Consider the following 20,436-nt stretch of genomic DNA (forward strand, 5'->3'; position numbering starts at 1 on the left):
CATTTTTATTCCAAATTTCCCCCTTTTTTCCTATTTTCCGCCATTTTTCCCAATTTTTCCCCTTTTCTTCCTTTTTTCACCATTTTTCCCTCAATTTTTTCGCCAATTTTTTCCCCATTTTTCCCCCTTTTCTCCCCAATTTTTTCCCAGTTTTTTTCCAATTTCTTCCCCATTTTTCCCCATTTTTTCCCATTTTTCCCTTTTTTTCCCCCCCGCGGCCACCAGGTGAACCACGTTCCCTGCAACCGAAAAATCGACTTTTTTACCCCTTTTTCACCCGTTTTTTCCCTTTTTTTCACCCATTTTCCCCTCAATTTTTTCACCATTTTCCCTCAATTTTTTCCCCAATTTTTTCCCCAATTTTTTCCCAATTTTTTCCCCCCAATTTTTCCCATTTTTCCCCTTTTTCTCCCCAATTTTTTCCCAGTCCTTTTCTAATTTCTTCCCCATTTTTCCCTTTTTTTTCCCCAATTTTTCCCGCCATTTTTCCCCATTTTTTCCAAATTTTCCCCTTTTTTTCCTCAATTTTTACCCCAATTTTTCCCCATTTTTCCCCAAATTTTTCCCCATTTTTCCCCAACTTTCCCCCCTTTTCCCCCCCCTTTTTTCCCTTTTTTCACCGATTTTTTCCTCAATTTTTTCACCAATTTTTTCCCCCATTTTTTCCCATTTTTCCCCCTTTTCTCCCCAATTTTTTCCCATTTTTTCCAATTTCTTCCCCATTTTTCCCCAATTTTCCCGCCATTTTTCCCCATTTTTTCCAATTTTTTTCCCAATTTTTCCCCTCAATTTTTCCCCATTTTTTCCCATTTTTATTCCAAATTTCCCCCTTTTTTCCTATTTTCCGCCATTTTTTCCCAATTTTTCCCCCTTTTCTTCCCTTTTTTCACCATTTTTCCCTCAATTTTTTCGCCAATTTTTTCCCCATTTTTCCCCTTTTCTCCCCAATTTTTTCCCAGTTTTTTCTAATTTCTTCCCCATTTTTCCCCATTTTTTCCCCCCCGCGGCCACCAGGTGAACCACGTTACCTGCAACCCGAAAATCCACTTTTTTACCCCTTTTTCACCCATTTTTTACCCCATTTTTCCCCTTTTTCTCACCCATTTTTTCCTCAATTTTTTCGCCAATGTTTTCCCTTTTTTTTCCTCAAGTTTTCCCCATTTTCCCCAATTTTCCCCATTTTTTCTCAAATTTTCCCCATTTTTTTACCCGTTTTTCCTAAATTTTTTACCCGTTTTTTCCATTTTCCCCTTTTTTTCTATTATTCTCCAATTTTTCCCCATATTTTTCCCATTTTCCCCATTTTCCCCCAATTTTCCCCAATTTTTTACCCATTTTTCCCCCATTTTTCCCTCAATTTTCCCCCAATTTCCCCCATTTTATCTCTTTTTCCCCTTCCTTCCTCAAAATTTTCCCCATTTTTTCCCGTTTTTCCCTCAATTTTTCCCCAATTTTCCCCTATTCTTCCCCTCTTGCCCCCATTTTTACCATTTTTTTCCCAATTTCCCCCCTTTTTTCTCAATTCTTTCCTCAATTTTTTCCCACTTTTTTCGCAATTTTTCCCCATTTTTCTCCATTTTTTCCTCAATTTTTTCCCCTTTTTTTCCTATTTTTTCTTTTTTACCCATTTTTTCCTCAATTTTTCCCCTTTTTTTCTCATTTTTACCCCAATTTTCCTCCCATTTTTTGCCCAATTTTTACCCATTTTTCGCCTATTTTTCCCCATTTCCCCCCTTTTTTCCTCAATTTTTTCACCAATTTTTTCCCCATATTTTTCCCATTTTCCCCCCAATTTTTCCCCTTTTTTCCCCATTTTTCCCCATTTTCTCCATTTTTCCCATTTTTTCCCCATTTTTCCCCTTTTTCCCCATTTTTTCCTCACTTTTTGCCCAGTTTTCCCCCATTTTCCCCCATTTTTTCCCAATTTTTCTCCTTTTTTCCACAATTTTTCCCCAATATTTTTCCCATTTTTCCCCCCAAGATTTTCCCCATTTTTACCCATTTTCCCAATTTTTTCCCCAATTTTTTCCCCATTTTTCGCCAAATTTTTCCCTAAATTTTTCCAATTCTTCCCAGTTTGTTTCCCATTTTTCCCCAATTTTCCCCAATTTTTTTACCCATTTTTCCCCCAAATTTTTACCCATTTTCCCCCACATTTTTTACACAATTTTTCCCGATTTTTCCCCAATTTCTCCCAAAAGCTCTCAAAATTTCCCATTTTTTCCCCCAAAACTCCTGAATTTCCCCCCAAAATATTCAAGTTTCCCCCAAAATTCCCAATTTTTCCACCCAAAAAACCAAAAAATCCCTAAAAATTAAACTAAATCCCCCCAAAATCTTGAAAAAATCAAAATAAAACCCCAAAAACTCAAAAAAATTCCCCATTTTTTTCCAAAACGGCCGAAATTTCCCCCCAAACCCCCCCAAATTTTTCCCTAAAATCCCCCTCAAAAACCCCCAAAAATTCTCAAAAATCATTAAAAAATTTTTTAAAAAACCCTAAAACACCGCCCCAAAAACTCCCCAAAATTCACAATTTTCTCCCCATAATTCCCCCTAAAATTCCCCCAAAATCCCCAAATTTCTTCCCAAAACAATTCCCACATTTTCCCCCAAAAACTCCCCCAAAAAAAATCCCTTCCAAAATCCCCAAATTTTCCCTAAAATCCCCCCCCCAAAAATCCAAATAAATTTAAAAAATCCCCCCAAAAAAAACCCAAATCAAACCCAAAAAACTCCCAAAATTTCCCGATTTTTCCCCAAAACTCCCCAAAATTCCCGAATTTCCCTCAAAATTCCCCTTTTTTCCCCCAAAATCCCCGAATTTCCCCCAAAATTCCCGAATTTTACCCCAAAATTCCCCCCCCCAGTTTTGGACTCACGTGCGAGCCCCCGGCCGGGGGGCGGGGCCAAGGCCAGATGACGTAATGGGGGGGCGGGGCCGAGCGTGACTTTGCTGCCCTGGAGCTGCAGCGTCAGCGGGGGCGGGGCCGAGGCCGGAGGGGGCGTGGCCACGGCCGCGGGTGGGAGGGGCGAAGGTTTGGCCACGCCCCCGGGAGGGGAGGGGCGGTGCTGGGCCAGGGCCGCCAGTTGGCCCAGGCTGACGACTTCACCCGCTGGAATTTTGGGGGAAAAAAGCGAAATTTTGGGCAATTTGGGAAAATGAAAATCATGATGGGGGTAGGGGGGAGGTGGGGGAGGGGTTCCCAGAAAAATTCCCCCAAAAATCCCGGGGTAATTATGCAAATTAGGGGTTAATTAGGGGGGTAATAAAGGAGATTTCAGGGATTTTTTGGGGAGGTTTTGAAATAATTTTGGGGGAAAAAGGGAAATTTTGGGCAATTTGGGCAATTAAAAATTGGTATTGGGGGTGGGGGATGGGTTCCTGGAAACATCCCCCCAAAAAATCCCGGGGTAATTATGCAAATTAGGGGTTAATTAGGGGGGTAATAAAGCGAAATTCAGGGGGTTTTGGGGGAGGTTTTGGGGGGATTTGGGGAAAAAAAGGGAAATTTTGGGCAATTTGGGCAATGAAAATTTGGTATTGAGAATAGGGGGAGGGTGGGGAGGGGTTCCTGGAAAAATCCCGGGGTAATTATGCAAATTAGGAGGTAATTAGCATGAAACAAAGAGGCTTACAAGGGAAAATTAGGGTTGAAGGAAGGACTGTGAGGCTGCTTATGTAAATGAGATGCTAATTAGGAACTCAATCACCCAGATTAGACAGTGATGAAGAGTGGAAAGAGGCGCATAAAAGAGGTTTATGGACTCATGCAAATGAGATGCTAATGAGCATGGTTATGCAAATCTGATCTGATGGGAATTTTTAGAAGTGTTTGCATAAGCGTATGCAAAATATGCTAATGAGCAGCTTCATGCAAATTCAGTCCTCAGGCAGGGGTCTAGGCAAGCTTTTGAAAGGGTTCTAGGAGAATCTATGCAAATTAGATGCTAATGAGGGACATTAGTATTCAAGCATTATGTTAATTATGAGCATGGCACTCTTGAATGGCCTTTCCAAAAATTTATGCAAATCAGATGCTAATGAGATGGGAAGGAGGGCAGGGAGGGGTTCCTGCAAATATCCCGGGGTAATTATGCAAATTAGGCGATAATTAGCATGAAAATCAGAGGTTTCCTATAGAACTCCACTGTTCATGGAAGGACTCTGGGAGCGTCTATGCAAATGAGATGCTAATGAGGAGCATGGCTATGCAAATTAGGTGGTAATGAGATACCTTTAAAGTACTTGGGGAGCTTACGTAAACCAATGCTAATGAACAAGCTCATGCAAATTAGGTGTTAATTAAATGACTGATTCTCTAGAGGGGTGTTGGCAATCCTATGCAAATTAGATGCTAATGAGGAGCAGTGTTATGGAAATCAGGTGTTAATTAGGGCTGGGGTTGAGATTTTAAAGCTGTTTTGGGGGACACATGCAAATGAGATGCTAACAGGCATATACAATTATGCAAATTAGATGTTAGTAACAACAAAAAGGCTTTTTAACGGGGGGGTTGAGAAATTTATGCAAATAATATGCAAATAATAAATACTGAAGGTGTCTTAGATTTTGGGGGCCATTAAGATTGTTTATGCAAACTAGATGCAAATGTGCTGAAGAATCACGGGTGTGGTCAAGCTTTTTAAAGAGTTCTAGGGGGGCGTATGCAAATTAGATGCTAATGAAAAACACTTGTAGGCAACTAATATGATAATTAGGAGCATGCCAACAGTCCTGAATCGGTCTTTTGAAAAATTTATGCAAATCAGATGCTAATGAGATGGGAAAGAGGGTGGGAGGGGGAAGTCCCTGAACAAAAATCCCTGGGTAATTATGCAAATTAGGGGCTAATTACCGGGACAATCAAGGGGCTACCAAGGGAAATTCCTTTTTTGGTGATGCCATGCAAATGAGATGTAAATGACAAACACCATTATGTAAATTAGGTATTCATGAGAACAGCACTGAGGGGCTTAAAAGACCTTTGGGGGGCTCATGCAGATCAGACGCTAATGAGTACAGTTATGCAAATTAGATTCAAATAAGACGCAGTGTCGCCTTCTTAAAAAGTACTTGAGCTTATGCAAATGAGATGCAAATGAGAAGAGAGTTTGAGAAGGATTTGGGGGAAATTTGGGAAAAAAATTCTTAAAATTCTTTCAGGAATTAGGAAAAATTTTAAAACCGCCCCATGCAAATGAGATGCAAATGATATGCAAATAAAAAGTGTCTGGGGAAGGGGTTTGAGGAGGATTTGAAGGGAAATTTTGAGGAAATTTGTGGCAATTTTGGGAAAAATTCTTAAAATTGTTTTAGGAATTAGGAAAGCTTTTAAAGGGTGCTCATGCAAATGAGATGCAAATGAGATGCAAATGAAAAGAGCGTTTTGAAAAGGACTTTGAGAAGGATTTGGGGGAAACTTTGAGGAAAATTGGGGCAATTTAAGGGGAAAAATTATTAAAATTATTTTAGTAATTAGAAAAAATCATAGCACGTGTTCATGCAAATGAGATGCAAATGAGCATGAAAAAAGTGACGGGAAGGGGTTTGAGAAGGATTTGGGGGAAAATTTGGAGGAAATTTGGGGCCATTAAAAACAAAAATGCCAGAATTTCAGTGGAGATTGGGGAAGCTTCAAAGGAGTGCTCATGCAAATGAGATGCAAATGAGATGCAAATGAGATGCAAATGATAAGAGAGTTTGGGGAAGAGGTTTGAGAAGGATTTGGGGGAAATTTTGAGGAAAATCGGGGCAATTTAAGGGGAAAATTTGCATAATTATTTTCGGGTTTGAGAAAGCTTCGGAAGCGCGTTCATGCAAATGAGATGCAAAGGAGGGGGCGTGGCTTACAGGGCAGCCGGGCCTGCATGTCCGGGGCCAGCAGGAGCCGCTGGGGCAGCGCGAAGGTGGCCACGCCCCCCACGGGAGGGGGCGGAGCCGGCCCCGCCCCTTTGCCCATATTCGGAGTGGGCGTGGCCAAGGGGGTGGGGCCTCCTGTAGGAGTGGGCGTGGCCAAGGACGCAGCCGGGAGAGCTGGGGGGGAATGAATGCATTAGGCCACACCCACCTCATTTAAATACAGAGCTCCACCCTTAATTCGGCCCCGCCCACCAGTTCTCCAACCTTTAATTAAATCCCTCTTAATTAAACCAGGCCTAATTAAGCCCCGCCCCTTCCTAATTAAGCTCCACCTCTTCCTACTTAAGCCCCACCTCTCTCTAATTAAGTATCGCCCCTGCCTAATTAAGCCCCGCCCCTTCTAAATTAAGCACTGCCCTTTCCTAATTAAGCCCCACCCCCAAACTCCGCCTAATTAAGCTCCACCCCAATTAAACTCCCCCCCTAATTAAGCCTCCGCAATTAAGCCCCTTTATTAATTAAACCCCACTATTAATTAACCCCTCACCCCTAATTAATCCCCCTTAATTAAGCCCCGTTAATTATCCCCGTTAATTAGCCACACCCTAATTAAACTCCTGCTCTGTAATTAAACCCAACCCCTAATTAAAACCTGCACCTAATTAAGCCCTTCCAAGTTAACCCCCACCTAATTAACCCTAATTAACCCTAATTAGCCACCATCCCTAATTAACGTCGCCCTAATTACCCCCACCCCTAATTAACCCTTACCCCTAATTAATCCCCATCCAATTAACCCCCAGTCCTAATTAATTCCAGCGCTAATTAACCCAAACTCCCAATTAACCCCAATTAACCCCCAACTCCTAATTAACCGCCTGCCCAATTAACTCCGACTGTAATTAATGCCCACCCCCAATTAAACCTTGTTTAATTAATCCCTCGCCTCAATTAACTCTCAACCGCAATTAACGCATCCCTAATTAACACCCACCTCTAATTAACCCCAGCCCTAATTAACTCCCCCTAATTAATCCCCACACTAATTAATTAACCCTGCCCCAATTAATGCCATGTAATTAACTCCCAGCACCAATAAATTAACCCAAATTAACCCCTAATTAATTAACCCCACTCCTAATTAACTAACCCTGCTAATTTACCCCCAGCCCTAATTAATTAAGCTCTAATTAACCCCACCCCTAACTAACCCTACTCCTAGTTAATTAATAACTCCACCCATAATTAATTAACCCCATCCCTAATTAATTAAGCCCACCACCCATTCATTACCCACACTCCTAATTAACCCCACCCCTAATTAACCTTCACCCCTAATTAATTAACCCCACCTAATTAACTGCACCCCTAAATAGTTAATTAACCCCACCCCTAATTAACTAACCTCACTCCTAATTATTAATTAACCCCACCCCAATTAATTAACCCCACACCTAATGAACCCCCCACCCTAATTAATTAAGCCCACCTCGAATTAATTAATTAACCATACTCCTAGTTAATTACCCCACCCATAATTAACCACGTACCGAATTAATCAATCCCTCCACTAATTAATTAACCCCTAATTAATTAATAGGCCCAGCCTTTAATTAATTAATTAACCCCAGCCCTTATTAATGAACTCCACGCCTAATTACCTCCAGCTCCCACTAACCCCTAGCCCTAATTAATTAAATACGCTCTAATTAACCCCACCTAATTAACCCGTCACCCTAATTGATTACCCCACCCCTAACTAATTAATCGCATCCCTAATTAATTAACTCCATTCTTAAGTAATTAATTAATCCTACCCCTAAATAATCAATTAACCCCACTGCTAATTAATGAACCCCACCCCGAATTAACGAGCCCCTCCCCAATTAACTCCTTCATTAAGCCCCGCCCCTCACCATGCGCGGGCCCTCCGGGGGGCGGAGCCAGCAGAGTGGGCGTGGCCCGGGGCGGGGCCAGCGCCAATCCCAGCCCCAGGTTCAGCCCCGCCCCTTGCGTCGTCACCAAGGGGGCGGGGCCGGCGCTGGGGGCGTGGCTGAGGGTGACGAGAGGCGGAGCTTGGACCAGCAAAGGGGCGGGGCTGGGCGCGGAAGGGGCGGGGCTCGGCGCGGTGGGGGCGGGGCTCGGCGAGGCCACGCCCCCTGGGGCGGGGCGAGGGGCGGGGAGGAGCAGAACCGCCCGAGGCTCCGCCTTCGGCACCGGCTGCAGCATCCTGGGAAAAGGGGGCGGGGTCAGGGCGGGGACACGCCCACAGCTGCGGCCATATATGGGCATGGGCGGCCAAGCCACGCCCACAGCTGCGGCCATATATGGGCATGGATGGCCGGGCCACGCCCACAGCTGCGGCCATATATGGGCATGGATGGCCGGGCCACGCCCACAGCTGCGGCCATATATGGGCATGGGCGGCCAAGCCACGCCCACAGCTGCGGCCATATATGGGCATGGGCGGCCAAGCCACGCCCACAGCTGCGGCCATATAAGGGCATGGGCGGCCAAGCCACGCCCACAGCTGCGGCCATATAAGGGCATGGGCGGCCTGGCCACGCCCACAGCTGCGGCCATATAAGGGCATGGGCGGCCAAGCCACGCCCACAGCTGCGGCCATATAAGGGCATGGGCGGCCAAGCCACGCCCACAGCTGCGGCCATATATGGGCGTGGGCAGCCGGGCCACGCCCACAGCTGCGGCCATATAAGGGCATGGGCGGCCTGGCCACGCCCACAGGTGGGACCAGGTGTCCCCAAACCCCCAATTTTCACCCATTTCCCCCCAACTTTCACCGATTTTCTCCCAATTTTCTCGCATTTCTCACCCCCAGCCATGCCCAGGTGTGCCCCAGGTGTGTGCCCAGCTGTGCCCAGGTGTCCCTTTAACCCCAAATTTTCGCCCATTTCCCCCCAAATTTTCACCAATTTTCTCCCAATTTTCGCCCTTTTTTCCCCTCCCAGCTGTGCCCAGGTGTCCCTGAACCCTCAATTTTCACCGATTCCCCCCCAATTTTCACCGATTTTTTTCCCAATTTTCGCCATTTTGCACTCCCAGGTGCCCCCAGGTGTGCCCCAGGTATCCCCAGGTGTCCCCAAACCCCCAATTTTCATCCATTTCCCCCCGATTTTCACCGATTTTCTCCCAATTTTCACCCATTTCTCCCCCCCAGGTGTGCCCCAGGTGTGCCCAGGTGTCTCTAAAACCCCCAATTTTCACCCATTTCCCCCCAATTTTCACCCTTTTTTCACTCCCAGGTGCCCCCAGCCGTGCCCAGGTGTCCCTCAACCCCCAATTTTCACCCATTTCCCCCCAATTTTCACCGATTTTCCCCCAATTTTCGCCCATTTCTCCCCCCAGCCATGCCCAGCTGTGTCCCCAGGTGTGCCCCAGGTGTGCCCCAGGTATCCCCAGGTGTCCCCAAACCCCCAATTTTCCCCCATTTCCCCCCAATTTTCACCCATTCCCCCCCCCCAGCCATGCCCAGCCGTGCCCCAGGTGTGCCCAGGTGTGCCCAGGTGTGCCCCAGGTGTGCCCCAGGTGTGCCCTCCTCACCTGTTCACCTTCATCCGGACGGGTTTGGGGCGCGGGGGGGGCTCGGGGGCGGCGGCCACGTCCTCCAGCAGGCGCCGCGTGACGCGGAAGCGCGGCAGGAACCAATCGGCGGCGTAGCGCGACAGGTGAGACTCCAGGGACACCAGCTCGAACGGGGACAGGTCCACCTGCTGCAGGGGACACACCTGAGTGACACCTGGGGGACACCTGGGACACACCTGATACACCTGAGTGACACCTGGGACACACCTGAGGGACACCTGGGGGACATTGATACACCTGAGTGACACCTGACACACCTGGGACACACCTGGGGGACATTGATACACCTGAGTGACACCTGACACACCTGGGACACACCTGGGACACACCTGGGGGACACCAGCTCGAACGGGGACAGGTCCACCTGCTGCAGGGGACACACCTGAGTGACACCTGGGGGACACCTGAGGGACATTGATACACCTGAGGGACACCAGCTCGAACGGGGACAGGTCCACCTGCTGGGGACGGGGGGGACACACCTGAGTGACACCCGGGGGACACCTGGAACACACCTGATACACCTGAGTGACACCTGGGACACACCTGAGGGACACCTGGGGGACATTGATACACCTGAGTGACACCTGACACACCTGGGACACACCTGGGACACACCTGGGGGACACCAGCTCGAACGGGGACAGGTCCACCTGCTGGGGACGGGGGGGAATGACACACCTGAGTGACACCTGGGGGACACACCTGGGACACACCTGGGATACACCTGGGACACACCTGAGGGACATTGATACACCTGAGTGACACCAGCTCGAACGGGGACAGGTCCACCTGCTGGGGACGGGGGGGGGGGGGGAATGACACACCTGAGTGACACCTGGGGGACACCTGAGGGACACGCGACACACCTGGGATACACCTGATACACCTGAGTGACACCTGGGACACACCTGGGACACACCTGGGATACACCTGATACACCTGAGTGACACCTGGGACACACCTGGGACACACCTGGGATACACCTGATACACCTGAGTGACACCTGGGACACACCTGGGACACACCTGGGATACACCTGATACACCTGAGTGACACCTGGGACACACCTGGGACACACCTGGGATACACCTGATACACCTGAGGGACATTGATACACCTGAGTGACACCTGGGACACACCTGGGACACACCTGGGGGACATTGATACACCTGAATGACACCTGAGGGACACCTGGGACACACCTGAGTGACACCTGGGACACACCTGGGACACACCTGGGATACACCTGGGACACACCTGAGGGACATTGATACACCTGAGTGACACCAGCTCGAACGGGGACAGGTCCACCTGCTGGGGGGGGGGGTGGGGGACACACCTGAGTGACACCTGGGACACACCTGAGGGACACCTGGGACACACCTGGGACACACCTGGGATACACCTGATACACCTGATACACCTGAGGGACACCTGGGACACACCTGGGATACACCTGATACACCTGATACACCTGAGGGACACCTGGGACACACCTGGGACACACCTGGGACACACCTGGGACACACCAGCTCGAACGGGGACAGGTCCACCTGCTGGGGACGGGGGGGGGGGAATGACACACCTGAGTGACACCTGGGGGACACCTGAGGGACACGCGACACACCTGGGATACACCTGATACACCTGAGTGACACCTGGGACACACCTGGGACACACCTGGGGGACATTGATACACCTGAGTGACACCTGAGGGACACCTGGGACACACTTGAGTGACACCTGGGATACACCTGAATGACACCTGGGACACACCTGGAATACACCTGATACACCTGAGGGACATCAGCTCGAACGGGGACAGGTCCACCGGCTGGGGGGGGAGGGACACGGCTGGGACACACCTGAGGGACACCTGGGACACACCTGGGATACACCTGGGGGACACCAGCTCGAACGGGGACAGGTCCACCGGCTGGGGGGGGAGGGACACGGCTGGGACACACCTGAGGGACACCTGGGACACACCTGGGACACACCTGGGGGACACCAGCTCGAACGGGGACAGGTCCACCTGCTGGGCGGGGGGGAATGACACACCTGAGTGACACCTGTGACACACCTGAGTGACACCTGTGACACACCTGAGGGACACCTGGCACACCTGGGACACACCTGGGTCAAACCTGACACACCTGAGGAACACACAGGACATACCTGGGTGATACCTGGAACACACCTGAGGGACACCTGGGGGACACCTGATCCACCTGAGGGACACCTGAGTCACCTGTGAGACAGCTGAGGGACACCTGACACACCTGTGCTCAGCCCTGATACACCTGGGTGACACCTGAGTGACACCTGGCACACCTGTGTCACATCTGGCACACCTGGGTCACCTCCTGGTGCTCCAAAATCTCTCCAGGTGTGTCCAAACCCCATCCCCAGGTGTGTCCCACCTGTCCCAGCCGTGCTTTACCTGTCCCAGGTGTGTCCCACCTGTATCCCACCATCCCCAGGTGTGTCCCACCTGTCCCAGGTGTGTCCCAGGTGTGTCTCACCTGTTGAGGTGCGCATCTCTGACCTGTACCTCACCTGTACCTCACCTGTCCAGGTGTGTGTGTCTCACCTGTCCAGGTGTGTCTCACCTGTCCCTACCTGTCCCAGGTGTGTGTCCCACCCAAAGGGGGCGTGTCCCACCTGGAAGGGGCGTGTCTCACCTGTCCAGGTGTATCTTTCTCACCTACATCTCACCTGTCCCAGGTGTGTTCTCACCTGTATCCCATCCATCCCCAGGTGTGTCTCACCTGTCCCAGGTGTGTGTCTCACCTGGAAAGAGCGTGGCTCCAGTCTCACCTGTATCCCACCATCCCCAAGTGTGTCTCACCTGTCCCAGGTGTGTGTGTCCCCAGTCTCACCTGAAATGGGTGTGTACCAGTCTCACCTGTCCCAGGTGTGTGTGTCTCACCTGTCCCAGGGGCGTGTCCCAGTCTCACCTGGCAGGGGCGTGTCCCAGTCTCACCTGTCCCAGGGGCGTGTCCCAGTCTCACCTGGAATGGGTGCGGCTCTAATCTGTCTCACCTGCATCCCACCATCCCCAGGTGTGTCTCACCTGCTCCAGGTGTGGGTCCGTCCCTAAAGGGGCGTGTCCCTCTCACCTGTCCCAGGTGTGTGTCTCACCTGGAAAGGGCGTGTCCCAGTCTCACCTGCATCCCACCATCCCCAAGTGTATCTCACCTGTCCAGGTGCGTGTGCCCTACCTGGAAGGGGCGTGGCTCGAGTCTCACCTGTCCAGCTGTGTCCAACCTGTATCCCATCCATCCCCAGGTGTGTCTCACCTGCCTCTCACCTGTCCCAGGTGTGTGTCCCAGTCTCACCTGGAATGGGCGTGTCCCCAATCTGTCTCACCAGGAAGGGGCGTGGCTCTAATCTCACCTGTCCCAGGGGCGTGTCCCCAATCTCTCTCACCTGGAAGGGGTGTGGCTCTAGTCTGTCTCACCTGGAATGGGCGTGTCCCAGTCTCACCTGGCAGGGGCGTGTCCCCAATCTGTCTCACCTGTCCCAGCGGCGTGTCCCAGTCTCACCTGGAAGGGGTGTGGCTCTAATCTCACCTGTCCCAGTCTCACCTGGAAGGGGTGTGGCTCTAATCTCACCTCTCCCAGTCTCACCTGGAAGGGGCGTGTCCCCAGTCTCACCTGTTCCAGTCTCACCTGTCCCAGGGGCGTGTCCCTGTCTCACCTGTCAGGGGCGTGTCCCTGTCTCACCTGTCAGGGGCGTGTCCCCAATCTCTCTCACCTGTCCCAGGGGCGTGTCCCAGTCTCACCTGTCCCAGTCTCACCTGTCCCAGGGGCGTGTCCCTGTCTCACCTGGCAGGGGCGTGTCCCAGTCTCACCTGTCCCAGTCTCACCTGGCAGGGGCGTGTCCCCAATCTCTCTCACCTGTCATGGGCGTGTCCCAGTCTCACCTGGAAGGGGTGTGGCTCTAATCTCACCTGTCCCAATCTCACCTGGAATGGGCATGTCCCAGTCTCACCTGTCCCAGTCTCACCTGGCAGGGGTGTGTCCCCAATCTGTCTCACCTGGCAGGGGCATGTCCCAGTCTCACCTGGAAGGGGTGTGGCTCTAATCGCACCTGTCCCAGTCTCACCTGTCAGGGGCGCGTCCCAGTCTCACCTGGAAGGGGTGTGGCTCTAATCTCACCTGGAAGGGGTGTGGCTCTAATCTCACCTGGAAGGGGTGTGGCTCCAGGGCGCGCAGCACCAGGGCGGGGGCGCCCAGGCTGAGCCCGGGCGTGACCAGCGGTGACGTCACGGGGCGTGGCTCGAACAGGTCGGGGTGGTTGCACACCTTGCGCAGCTGCATCAGCACGTTGATGACGCTCATGAAGTGCCCGCTGGCCAGCGTGGCCTTGGTGCTGCCAACGGGGGGGACAGGGGTCACCTGCGGGCACCTGGGGGCACCTGGGGCTCACCTGAGCTCACCTGAGGGATTTGGGAGGGATTTGGGAGGGGTTTAAAGGGGAAATTTGGGGGCTCAGGTGCTGAAATTGGGGTGGGAAATTCACCTGGGGGCACCTGGGGCTCACCTGAGCTCACCTGAGCGATTTGGGAGGGATTTGGGAGGGGTTTAAAGGGGAAATTTGGGGGCTCAGGTGCTGAAATTGGGGTGGGAAATTCACCTGGGGGCACCTGGGGCTCACCTGAGCTCACCTGAGGGATTTGGGAGGGATTTGGGAGGGGTTTAAAGGGGAAATTTGGGGGCTCAGGTGCTGAAATTGGGGTGGGAAATTCACCTGGGGGCACCTGGGGCTCACCTGAGCTCACCTGAGGGATTTGGGAGGGATTTGGGAGGGGTTTAAAGGGGAAATTTGGGGGCTCAGGTGCTGAAATTGGGGTGGGAAATTCACCTGGGGGCACCTGGGGCTCACCTGAGCTCACCTGAGAAACTTGGGAGGGATTTAAAGGGGAAATTTGGGGATTTTGAGGGTCCAGGTGCTAAAAACAGGACAGAGAAGACACCTGGGGCCACCTGGGGGTCACCTGAGAGCACCTGGGGGGCACCTGAGAAATTTAGGAGGAATTTAGGAGGAATTTGGGAGGGGTTTTTAGGGGAAATTTGGGAGCTCAGGTGCTGAAATTGGGGTGGGAAATTCACCTGGAGGCAGCTGAGAGCACCTGAGGGCACCTGGGGGTCACCTGAGAGATTTGGGGGGGAATTTGGGAGGGATTTAAAGGGGAAATTTGGGGGTTCAGGTGCTGAAATTGGGGTGGGAAATTCACCTGGGGGCACCTGAGAGCACCTGAGGGCACCTGGGGGGCACCTGGGGGCACCTGGGGGCACCTGAGGGCACCTGAGGGGCACCTGAGAGCACCTGAGGGCACCTGAGAGCACCTGAGGGCACCTGGGGGGCACCTGGGGGCACCTGAGGGGCACCTGGGAATTACCTGAGAAATTTGGGAGGGGTTTAAAGGGGAAATTTGGGGATTTCGAGGGTCCAGGTGCTAAAAACAGGACAGAGAAGACACCTGGGGTCACCTGAGAGCACCTGGGGGGCACCTGAGGAATTTGGGAGGGGTTTTAAAGGGGAAATTTGGGAGCTCAGGTGCTGAAATTGGGGTGGGAAATTCACCTGGGGGCACCTGGGAATTACCTGAGCTCACCTGAGGAATTTGGGAGGAATTTGGCGGGGATTTCCTGGAGAAATTTGGGGATTTCCTGGAGAAATTTGGGGATTTTGAGGGTCCAGGTGCTAAAAACAGGACAGAGAGGACACCTGGGAGCACCTGGGGGTCACCTGAGAGCACCTGGGGGCACCTGGGGGGCACCTGAGGAATTTGGGGGGGGATTTGGGAGGGATTCAAAGGGGAAATTTGGGAGCTCAGGTGCTGAAACTGGGGTGGGAAATTCACCTGAGAGCACCTGGGGTCACCTGGGGGGCACCTGAGAGCACCTGGGGGCACCGGGGAATTACCTGAGAAATTTGGGAGGGGTTTAAAGGGGAAATTTGGGGGCTCCAGGTGCTGAAATTGGGGTGGGAAATTCACCTGAGAGCACCTGGGGTCACCTGAGAGCACCTGGAGGCACCTGAGAAATTTAGGAGGAATTTAGGAGGAATTTGGGAGGGGTTTTTAGGGGAAATTTGGGAGCTCAGGTGCTGAAATTGGGGTGGGAAATTCACCTGAGGGCACCTGAGAGCACCTGGGGGCACCTGAGAGATTTGGGGGGGAATTTGGGAGGGATTTAAAGGGGAAATTTGGGGGTTCAGGTGCTGAAATTGGGGTGGGAAATTCACCTGAGGGCACCTGAGAGCACCTGGGGGCACCTGAGAGAATTGGGGGGGAATTTGGGAGGGGTTTAAAGGGGAAATTTGGGGGTTCAGGTGCTAAAATTGGGGTGGGAAATTCACCTGGGGGCACCTCCTGGGGTCACCTGGAACTCACCTGAGAGCACCTGGGGTTACCTGAGAAATTTGGGGAGAATTTGGGAGGGATTTAAAGGGGAAATTTGGGGATCCAGAACGGTGCAGGTGCTAAAAACAGGACAGAGAGGACACCTGAGAGCACCTGGGGCTCACCTGAGAAATTGGGAGGGATTTAAAGGGGAAATTTGGGGCTCCAGGTGCTGAAATTGGGGTGGGAAATTCACCTGGGGTTCACCTGGGTAAATTTGGGCACAATTTGATCGAATTTGGGCCGAATTGAACGGGAATTTTGGGATTTTTTTTGCCCCCAGGTGTGCCCAGGTGTGGCGCCCTCACCTGGCCTGGCCCATGACGTCATCAGAGACCCCAAAAATGTGAATTTTGGGAGCATTTTGGCCGCCATTTGATCAAATCTGGGTAGAATTTAAGGGGCATTTGGGGATTTTTTTGCCCGCAGGTGTGCCCAGGTGTGCCCAGGTGTGCCCAGGTGTGGCGCCCTCACCTGGCCTGGCCCACGACATCATCAGAGACCCCAAAAAGGTGAATTTTGGGTGCAATTTGGCCACAATTTGATCAAATTTGGGTAGAATTTTTCGGGAATTTTTTTGCCGCCCAGGTGTGCCCAGGTGTGGCGCCCTCACCTGGCCTGGCCCATGAAGTCGTCGTAGAGGAACCTCTGGCGCTTGGACAGGCGGCACCTGAGCACGTGCTCGTACTTCTTGGGCATTTGCTTCTCCACGTCCACCTTGAGGCGCCGCAGCAGGAACGGGCGCAGCACCTGCGGGGGGGAGGGGACACACACCTGGTCAGGTGAGGCACGGGGGGGGAGGGACACACACCTGGTCAGGTGAGGAACGGGGGGGGGGAGGGGAGGGGACACACACCTGGTCAGGTGAGGCACGGGGGGGGGAGGGACACACACCTGGTCAGGTGAGGCACGGGTGGGCACTGGGTGTGTCCCGGGTGTGTCCCAACAGGTGCTGGGTGTGCCCCCAGGTGTGCTCAGGTGGGACCAGGTGTGTTTAACTCCTCCCAGGTGTGCCTCAGGTGTGTTGAACTCCCCAGGTGTGTCCCAAGTGTGTCTAACCCCTCCCAGGTGTGTCCCAGGTGTGCTGAACTCCCCAGGTGTGTCCCAGGTGTGCCTCAGGTGTGTTGAACTCCCCAGGTGTGTCCCAGGTGTGTCTAACCCCTCCCACATGTGTCTCATGTGTGTTCCAGGTGTGTCCCAGGTGTGTTTAACCCCTCCCAGGTGTGTCTCATGTGTGTTCCAGGTGTGTCCCAGGTGTGTTTAACCCCTCCCAGGTGTGCCCCAATGAATCCCAGGTGTATCCCAGGTGTGTCCAGGTGTGTCTGTCTGAGCCCCAGGTGTGTCCAGCTGTGTCCCAGGTATACCCAGGTGAGCCCCTGTGTGTCCCAGGTGTGTCTGTGTGTCCCAGGTGTATCACACCTGTCCCCAGGTGCGTTACCTTGTGCAGTCGTTTCACCAGGCTCTCGTTGTACTCCTGGCTGCCCTCGATCATGCCCGTCAGGTGTGTCCCAGTGTAACCCAGGTGTGTGTACCCATACCCAGGTGTGTGTACCCATACCCAGGTGTATCACAGCCATGCCCAGGTGTATCACACCTGTCCCCAGGTGTACCTTGTGCAGTCTCTTGACCAGGCTCTCGTTGTACTCCTGGCTGCCCTCGATCATGCCCGTCAGGTGTGTCCCAGTGTAACCCAGGTGTGTGTACCCATGCCCAGGTGTATCACAGCCATGCCCAGGTGTATCGCACCTGTCCCCAGGTGCGTTACCTTGTGCAATCTTTTCACCAGGCTCTCGTTGTACTCCTGGCTGCCCTCGATCACGCCCAGTGTAACCCAGGTGTGTGTACCCATACCCAGGTGTGCGTACCCATACCCAGGTGTGTGTACCCATACCCAGGTGTATCACAGCCATGCCCAGGTGTATCACACCTGTCCCCAGGTGTACCTTGTGCAGTCTCTTGACCAGGCTCTCGTTGTACTCCTGGCTGCCCTCGATCATGCCCGTCAGGTGTGTCCCAGTGTAACCCAGGTGTATCCCATGTGTATGTACCCATACCCAGGTGTGTCACACCTGTCCCCAGGTGTGCCCAGGTGCGTTACCTTGTGCAGCCGTTTCACCAGGCTCTCGTTGTACTCCTGGCTGCCCTCGATCATGCCCGTCAGGTGTGTCCCAGTGTAACCCAGGTGTATCCCATGTGTATGTACCCATACCCAGGTGTGTCACACCTGTCCCCAGGTGTGCCCAGGTGCGTTACCTTGTGCAGCCGTTTCACCAGGCTCTCGTTGTACTCCTGGCTGCCCTCGATCATGCCCGTCAGGTGTGTCCCAGTGTAACCCAGGTGTGTGTACCCATACCCAGGTGTATCACAGCCATGCCCAGGTGTGTCACACCTGTCCCCAGGTGTGCCCAGGTGCGTTACCTTGTGCAGCCGTTTCACCAGGCTCTCGTTGTACTCCTGGCTGCCCTCGATCATGCCCGTCAGGTGTGTCCCAGTGTATCCCATGTGTGTGTACCCATACCCAGGTGTATCACAGCCATGCCCAGGTGTATCACACCTGTCCCCAGGTGTACCTTGTGCAGTCTCTTGACCAGGCTCTCGTTGTACTCCTGGCTGCCCTCGATCATGCCCGTCAGGGGGTTGTGGAACCACTCTCGGAACTCGCGGTGGGACTGGAACACGCTGGGCATGAGGAAGTGCATGAGCGACCAGAGCTCCATCAGCGAGTTCTGCAGCGGCGTACCTGTCAGCAGCAGCCGGCGCTGGCTGTGAGGTGAGAGACAGAGACAGGTAAGGGACAGGTATGGACAGGTGAGATACAGGTATGGACAGGTACAGACAGGTATGGGCACAGGTGAGCGACCAGAGCTCCATCAGCGAGTTCTGCAGCGGCGTACCTGTCAGCAGCAGCCGGCGCTGGCTGCAGGTGAGAGACAGAGACAGGTAAGGGACAGGTATGGACAGGTATGGACAGGTAAGGGACAGGTATGGACAGGTACGGACAGGTACGGACAGGTGAGCGACCAGAGCTCCATCAGCGAGTTCTGCAGCGGCGTACCTGTCAGCAGCAGCCGGCGCTGGCTGCAGGTGAGAGACAGAGACAGGTAAGGGACAGGTATGGACAGGTATGGACAGGTATGGACAGGTAAGGGACAGGTATGGACAGGTACGGACAGGTACAGACAGGTATGGGCACAGGTGAGCGACCAGAGCTCCATCAGCGAGTTCTGCAGCGGCGTACCTGTCAGTAGCAGCCGGCGCTGGCTGCAGGTGAGAGACAGAGACAGGTAAGGGACAGGTATGGACAGGTACGGACAGGTGAGAGACAGGTAAGGGACAGGTATGGGCACAGGTGAGGGACCAGAGCTCCATCAGCGAGTTCTGCAGCGGCGTACCTGTCAGCAGCAGCCGGCGCTGGCTGTGAGGGGAGAGAGACAGGTATGGACAGGTAAGGGACAGGTATGGACAGGTATAGACAGGTGAGGGACAGGTATGGACAGGTATGGGCACAGGTGAGCGACCAGAGCTCCATCAGCGAGTTCTGCAGCGGCGTACCTGTCAGCAGCAGCCGGCGCTGGCTGTGAGGGGAGAGAGACAGGTATGGACAGGTAAGGGACAGGTACAGGCAGGTATGGACAGGTACAGGCAGGTATGGACAGATGTGGACGGGCGAGACACAGGTGAGACAGGTAAGGACAGATAGAGACAAGTACAGACAGGTACAGACAAGGATAGGTAAGGACAGGTGAGAGACAGGTAAGGACACACACAGGTACAGACACATAACACAGGGGAACAGCCCCAGGTGAGCTCCAGGTGTTCTCCTGCACCATGATCAGCCTGAGAGCCGAGACACAGGTGAGACACAGGTGAGACAGGTACAGACAGGTGAGACAGGGGAACAGCCCTGGGAACAGCCCCAGGTGAGCTCCAGGTGTTCTCCTGCACCGTGATCAGCCTGAGAGCCGAGACACAGGTGACACAAAGGTGAGACAGGTAAGGACAGGTAAGGACAGGTAAGGACAGGGGAACAGCCCCAGGTGAGCTCCAGGTGTTCTCCTGCACCGTGTGCTCACTGATCAGCCTGGACAGGTGAGACACAGGTGACACACGGGTACACACAGGTAAGGGCAGGTAAGGCCAGGTATAGACAAGTAAGAACAGCTATGCACAGGTACGCACAGGTACGGCCAAATCCAGCCAGGCAAGGACAGGTAAGCACAGGTAGGGGCAGGCCCAGGTGTGTCCCAGGTGCGCGGCTCTGTCTGTCCCTGTCCTCACCCGTCTCACCTGTGTCTCACCTGTCCCTGTCCTCACCTGTGTGCCAGGTGCGCGCTCACCTGCCCCGTTCCTCACCTGCCTCACCTGCGCCGGCTCCCCTGTGTCTCTCCTGTGTCTCACCTGTGTGCCAGGTGTGCTGCTCTGTCTCACCGCTGTCTCCCCCATCTCACCTGTCTCACCTGTGCCCACTCACCTGTCCCTGTCTCTCCCCTGTGTCCCAGGTGCGCCGCTCACCTGTGTCTCACCTGTCTCCCCCGTGTCTCACCTGTGTGCCAGG

The 20,436-nt window shown here is 52.9% G+C and overlaps 1 protein-coding gene across 1 annotated transcript in view; it reads right to left on the reverse strand.

Moving 5' to 3' along the window:
* Positions 1-100: 100 nt before the first annotated feature.
* SRCAP (Snf2 related CREBBP activator protein) overlaps positions 101-20,436 on the reverse strand; it is a gene marked incomplete at its 3' end in the record, with an annotated part of 39,132 nt that continues 18,796 nt past the window's right edge. Inside the window, exons 11-18 of the mRNA XM_066571162.1 lie at positions 18,452-18,644; positions 16,495-16,631; positions 13,660-13,846; positions 9,425-9,591; positions 7,780-8,093; positions 5,855-6,037; positions 2,883-3,116; positions 101-239 (exon numbers count right to left, since the gene is read on the reverse strand). Coding sequence (XP_066427259.1) covers positions 101-239; positions 2,883-3,116; positions 5,855-6,037; positions 7,780-8,093; positions 9,425-9,591; positions 13,660-13,846; positions 16,495-16,631; positions 18,452-18,644 — 1,554 coding nt within the window. The remainder of the gene's footprint in view (positions 240-2,882; positions 3,117-5,854; positions 6,038-7,779; positions 8,094-9,424; positions 9,592-13,659; positions 13,847-16,494; positions 16,632-18,451; positions 18,645-20,436) is intronic.

This window comes from Molothrus aeneus, unplaced genomic scaffold, assembly GCF_037042795.1.
Source record: "Molothrus aeneus isolate 106 unplaced genomic scaffold, BPBGC_Maene_1.0 scaffold_357, whole genome shotgun sequence".
NCBI classification, from domain to species: domain Eukaryota; kingdom Metazoa; phylum Chordata; class Aves; order Passeriformes; family Icteridae; genus Molothrus; species Molothrus aeneus.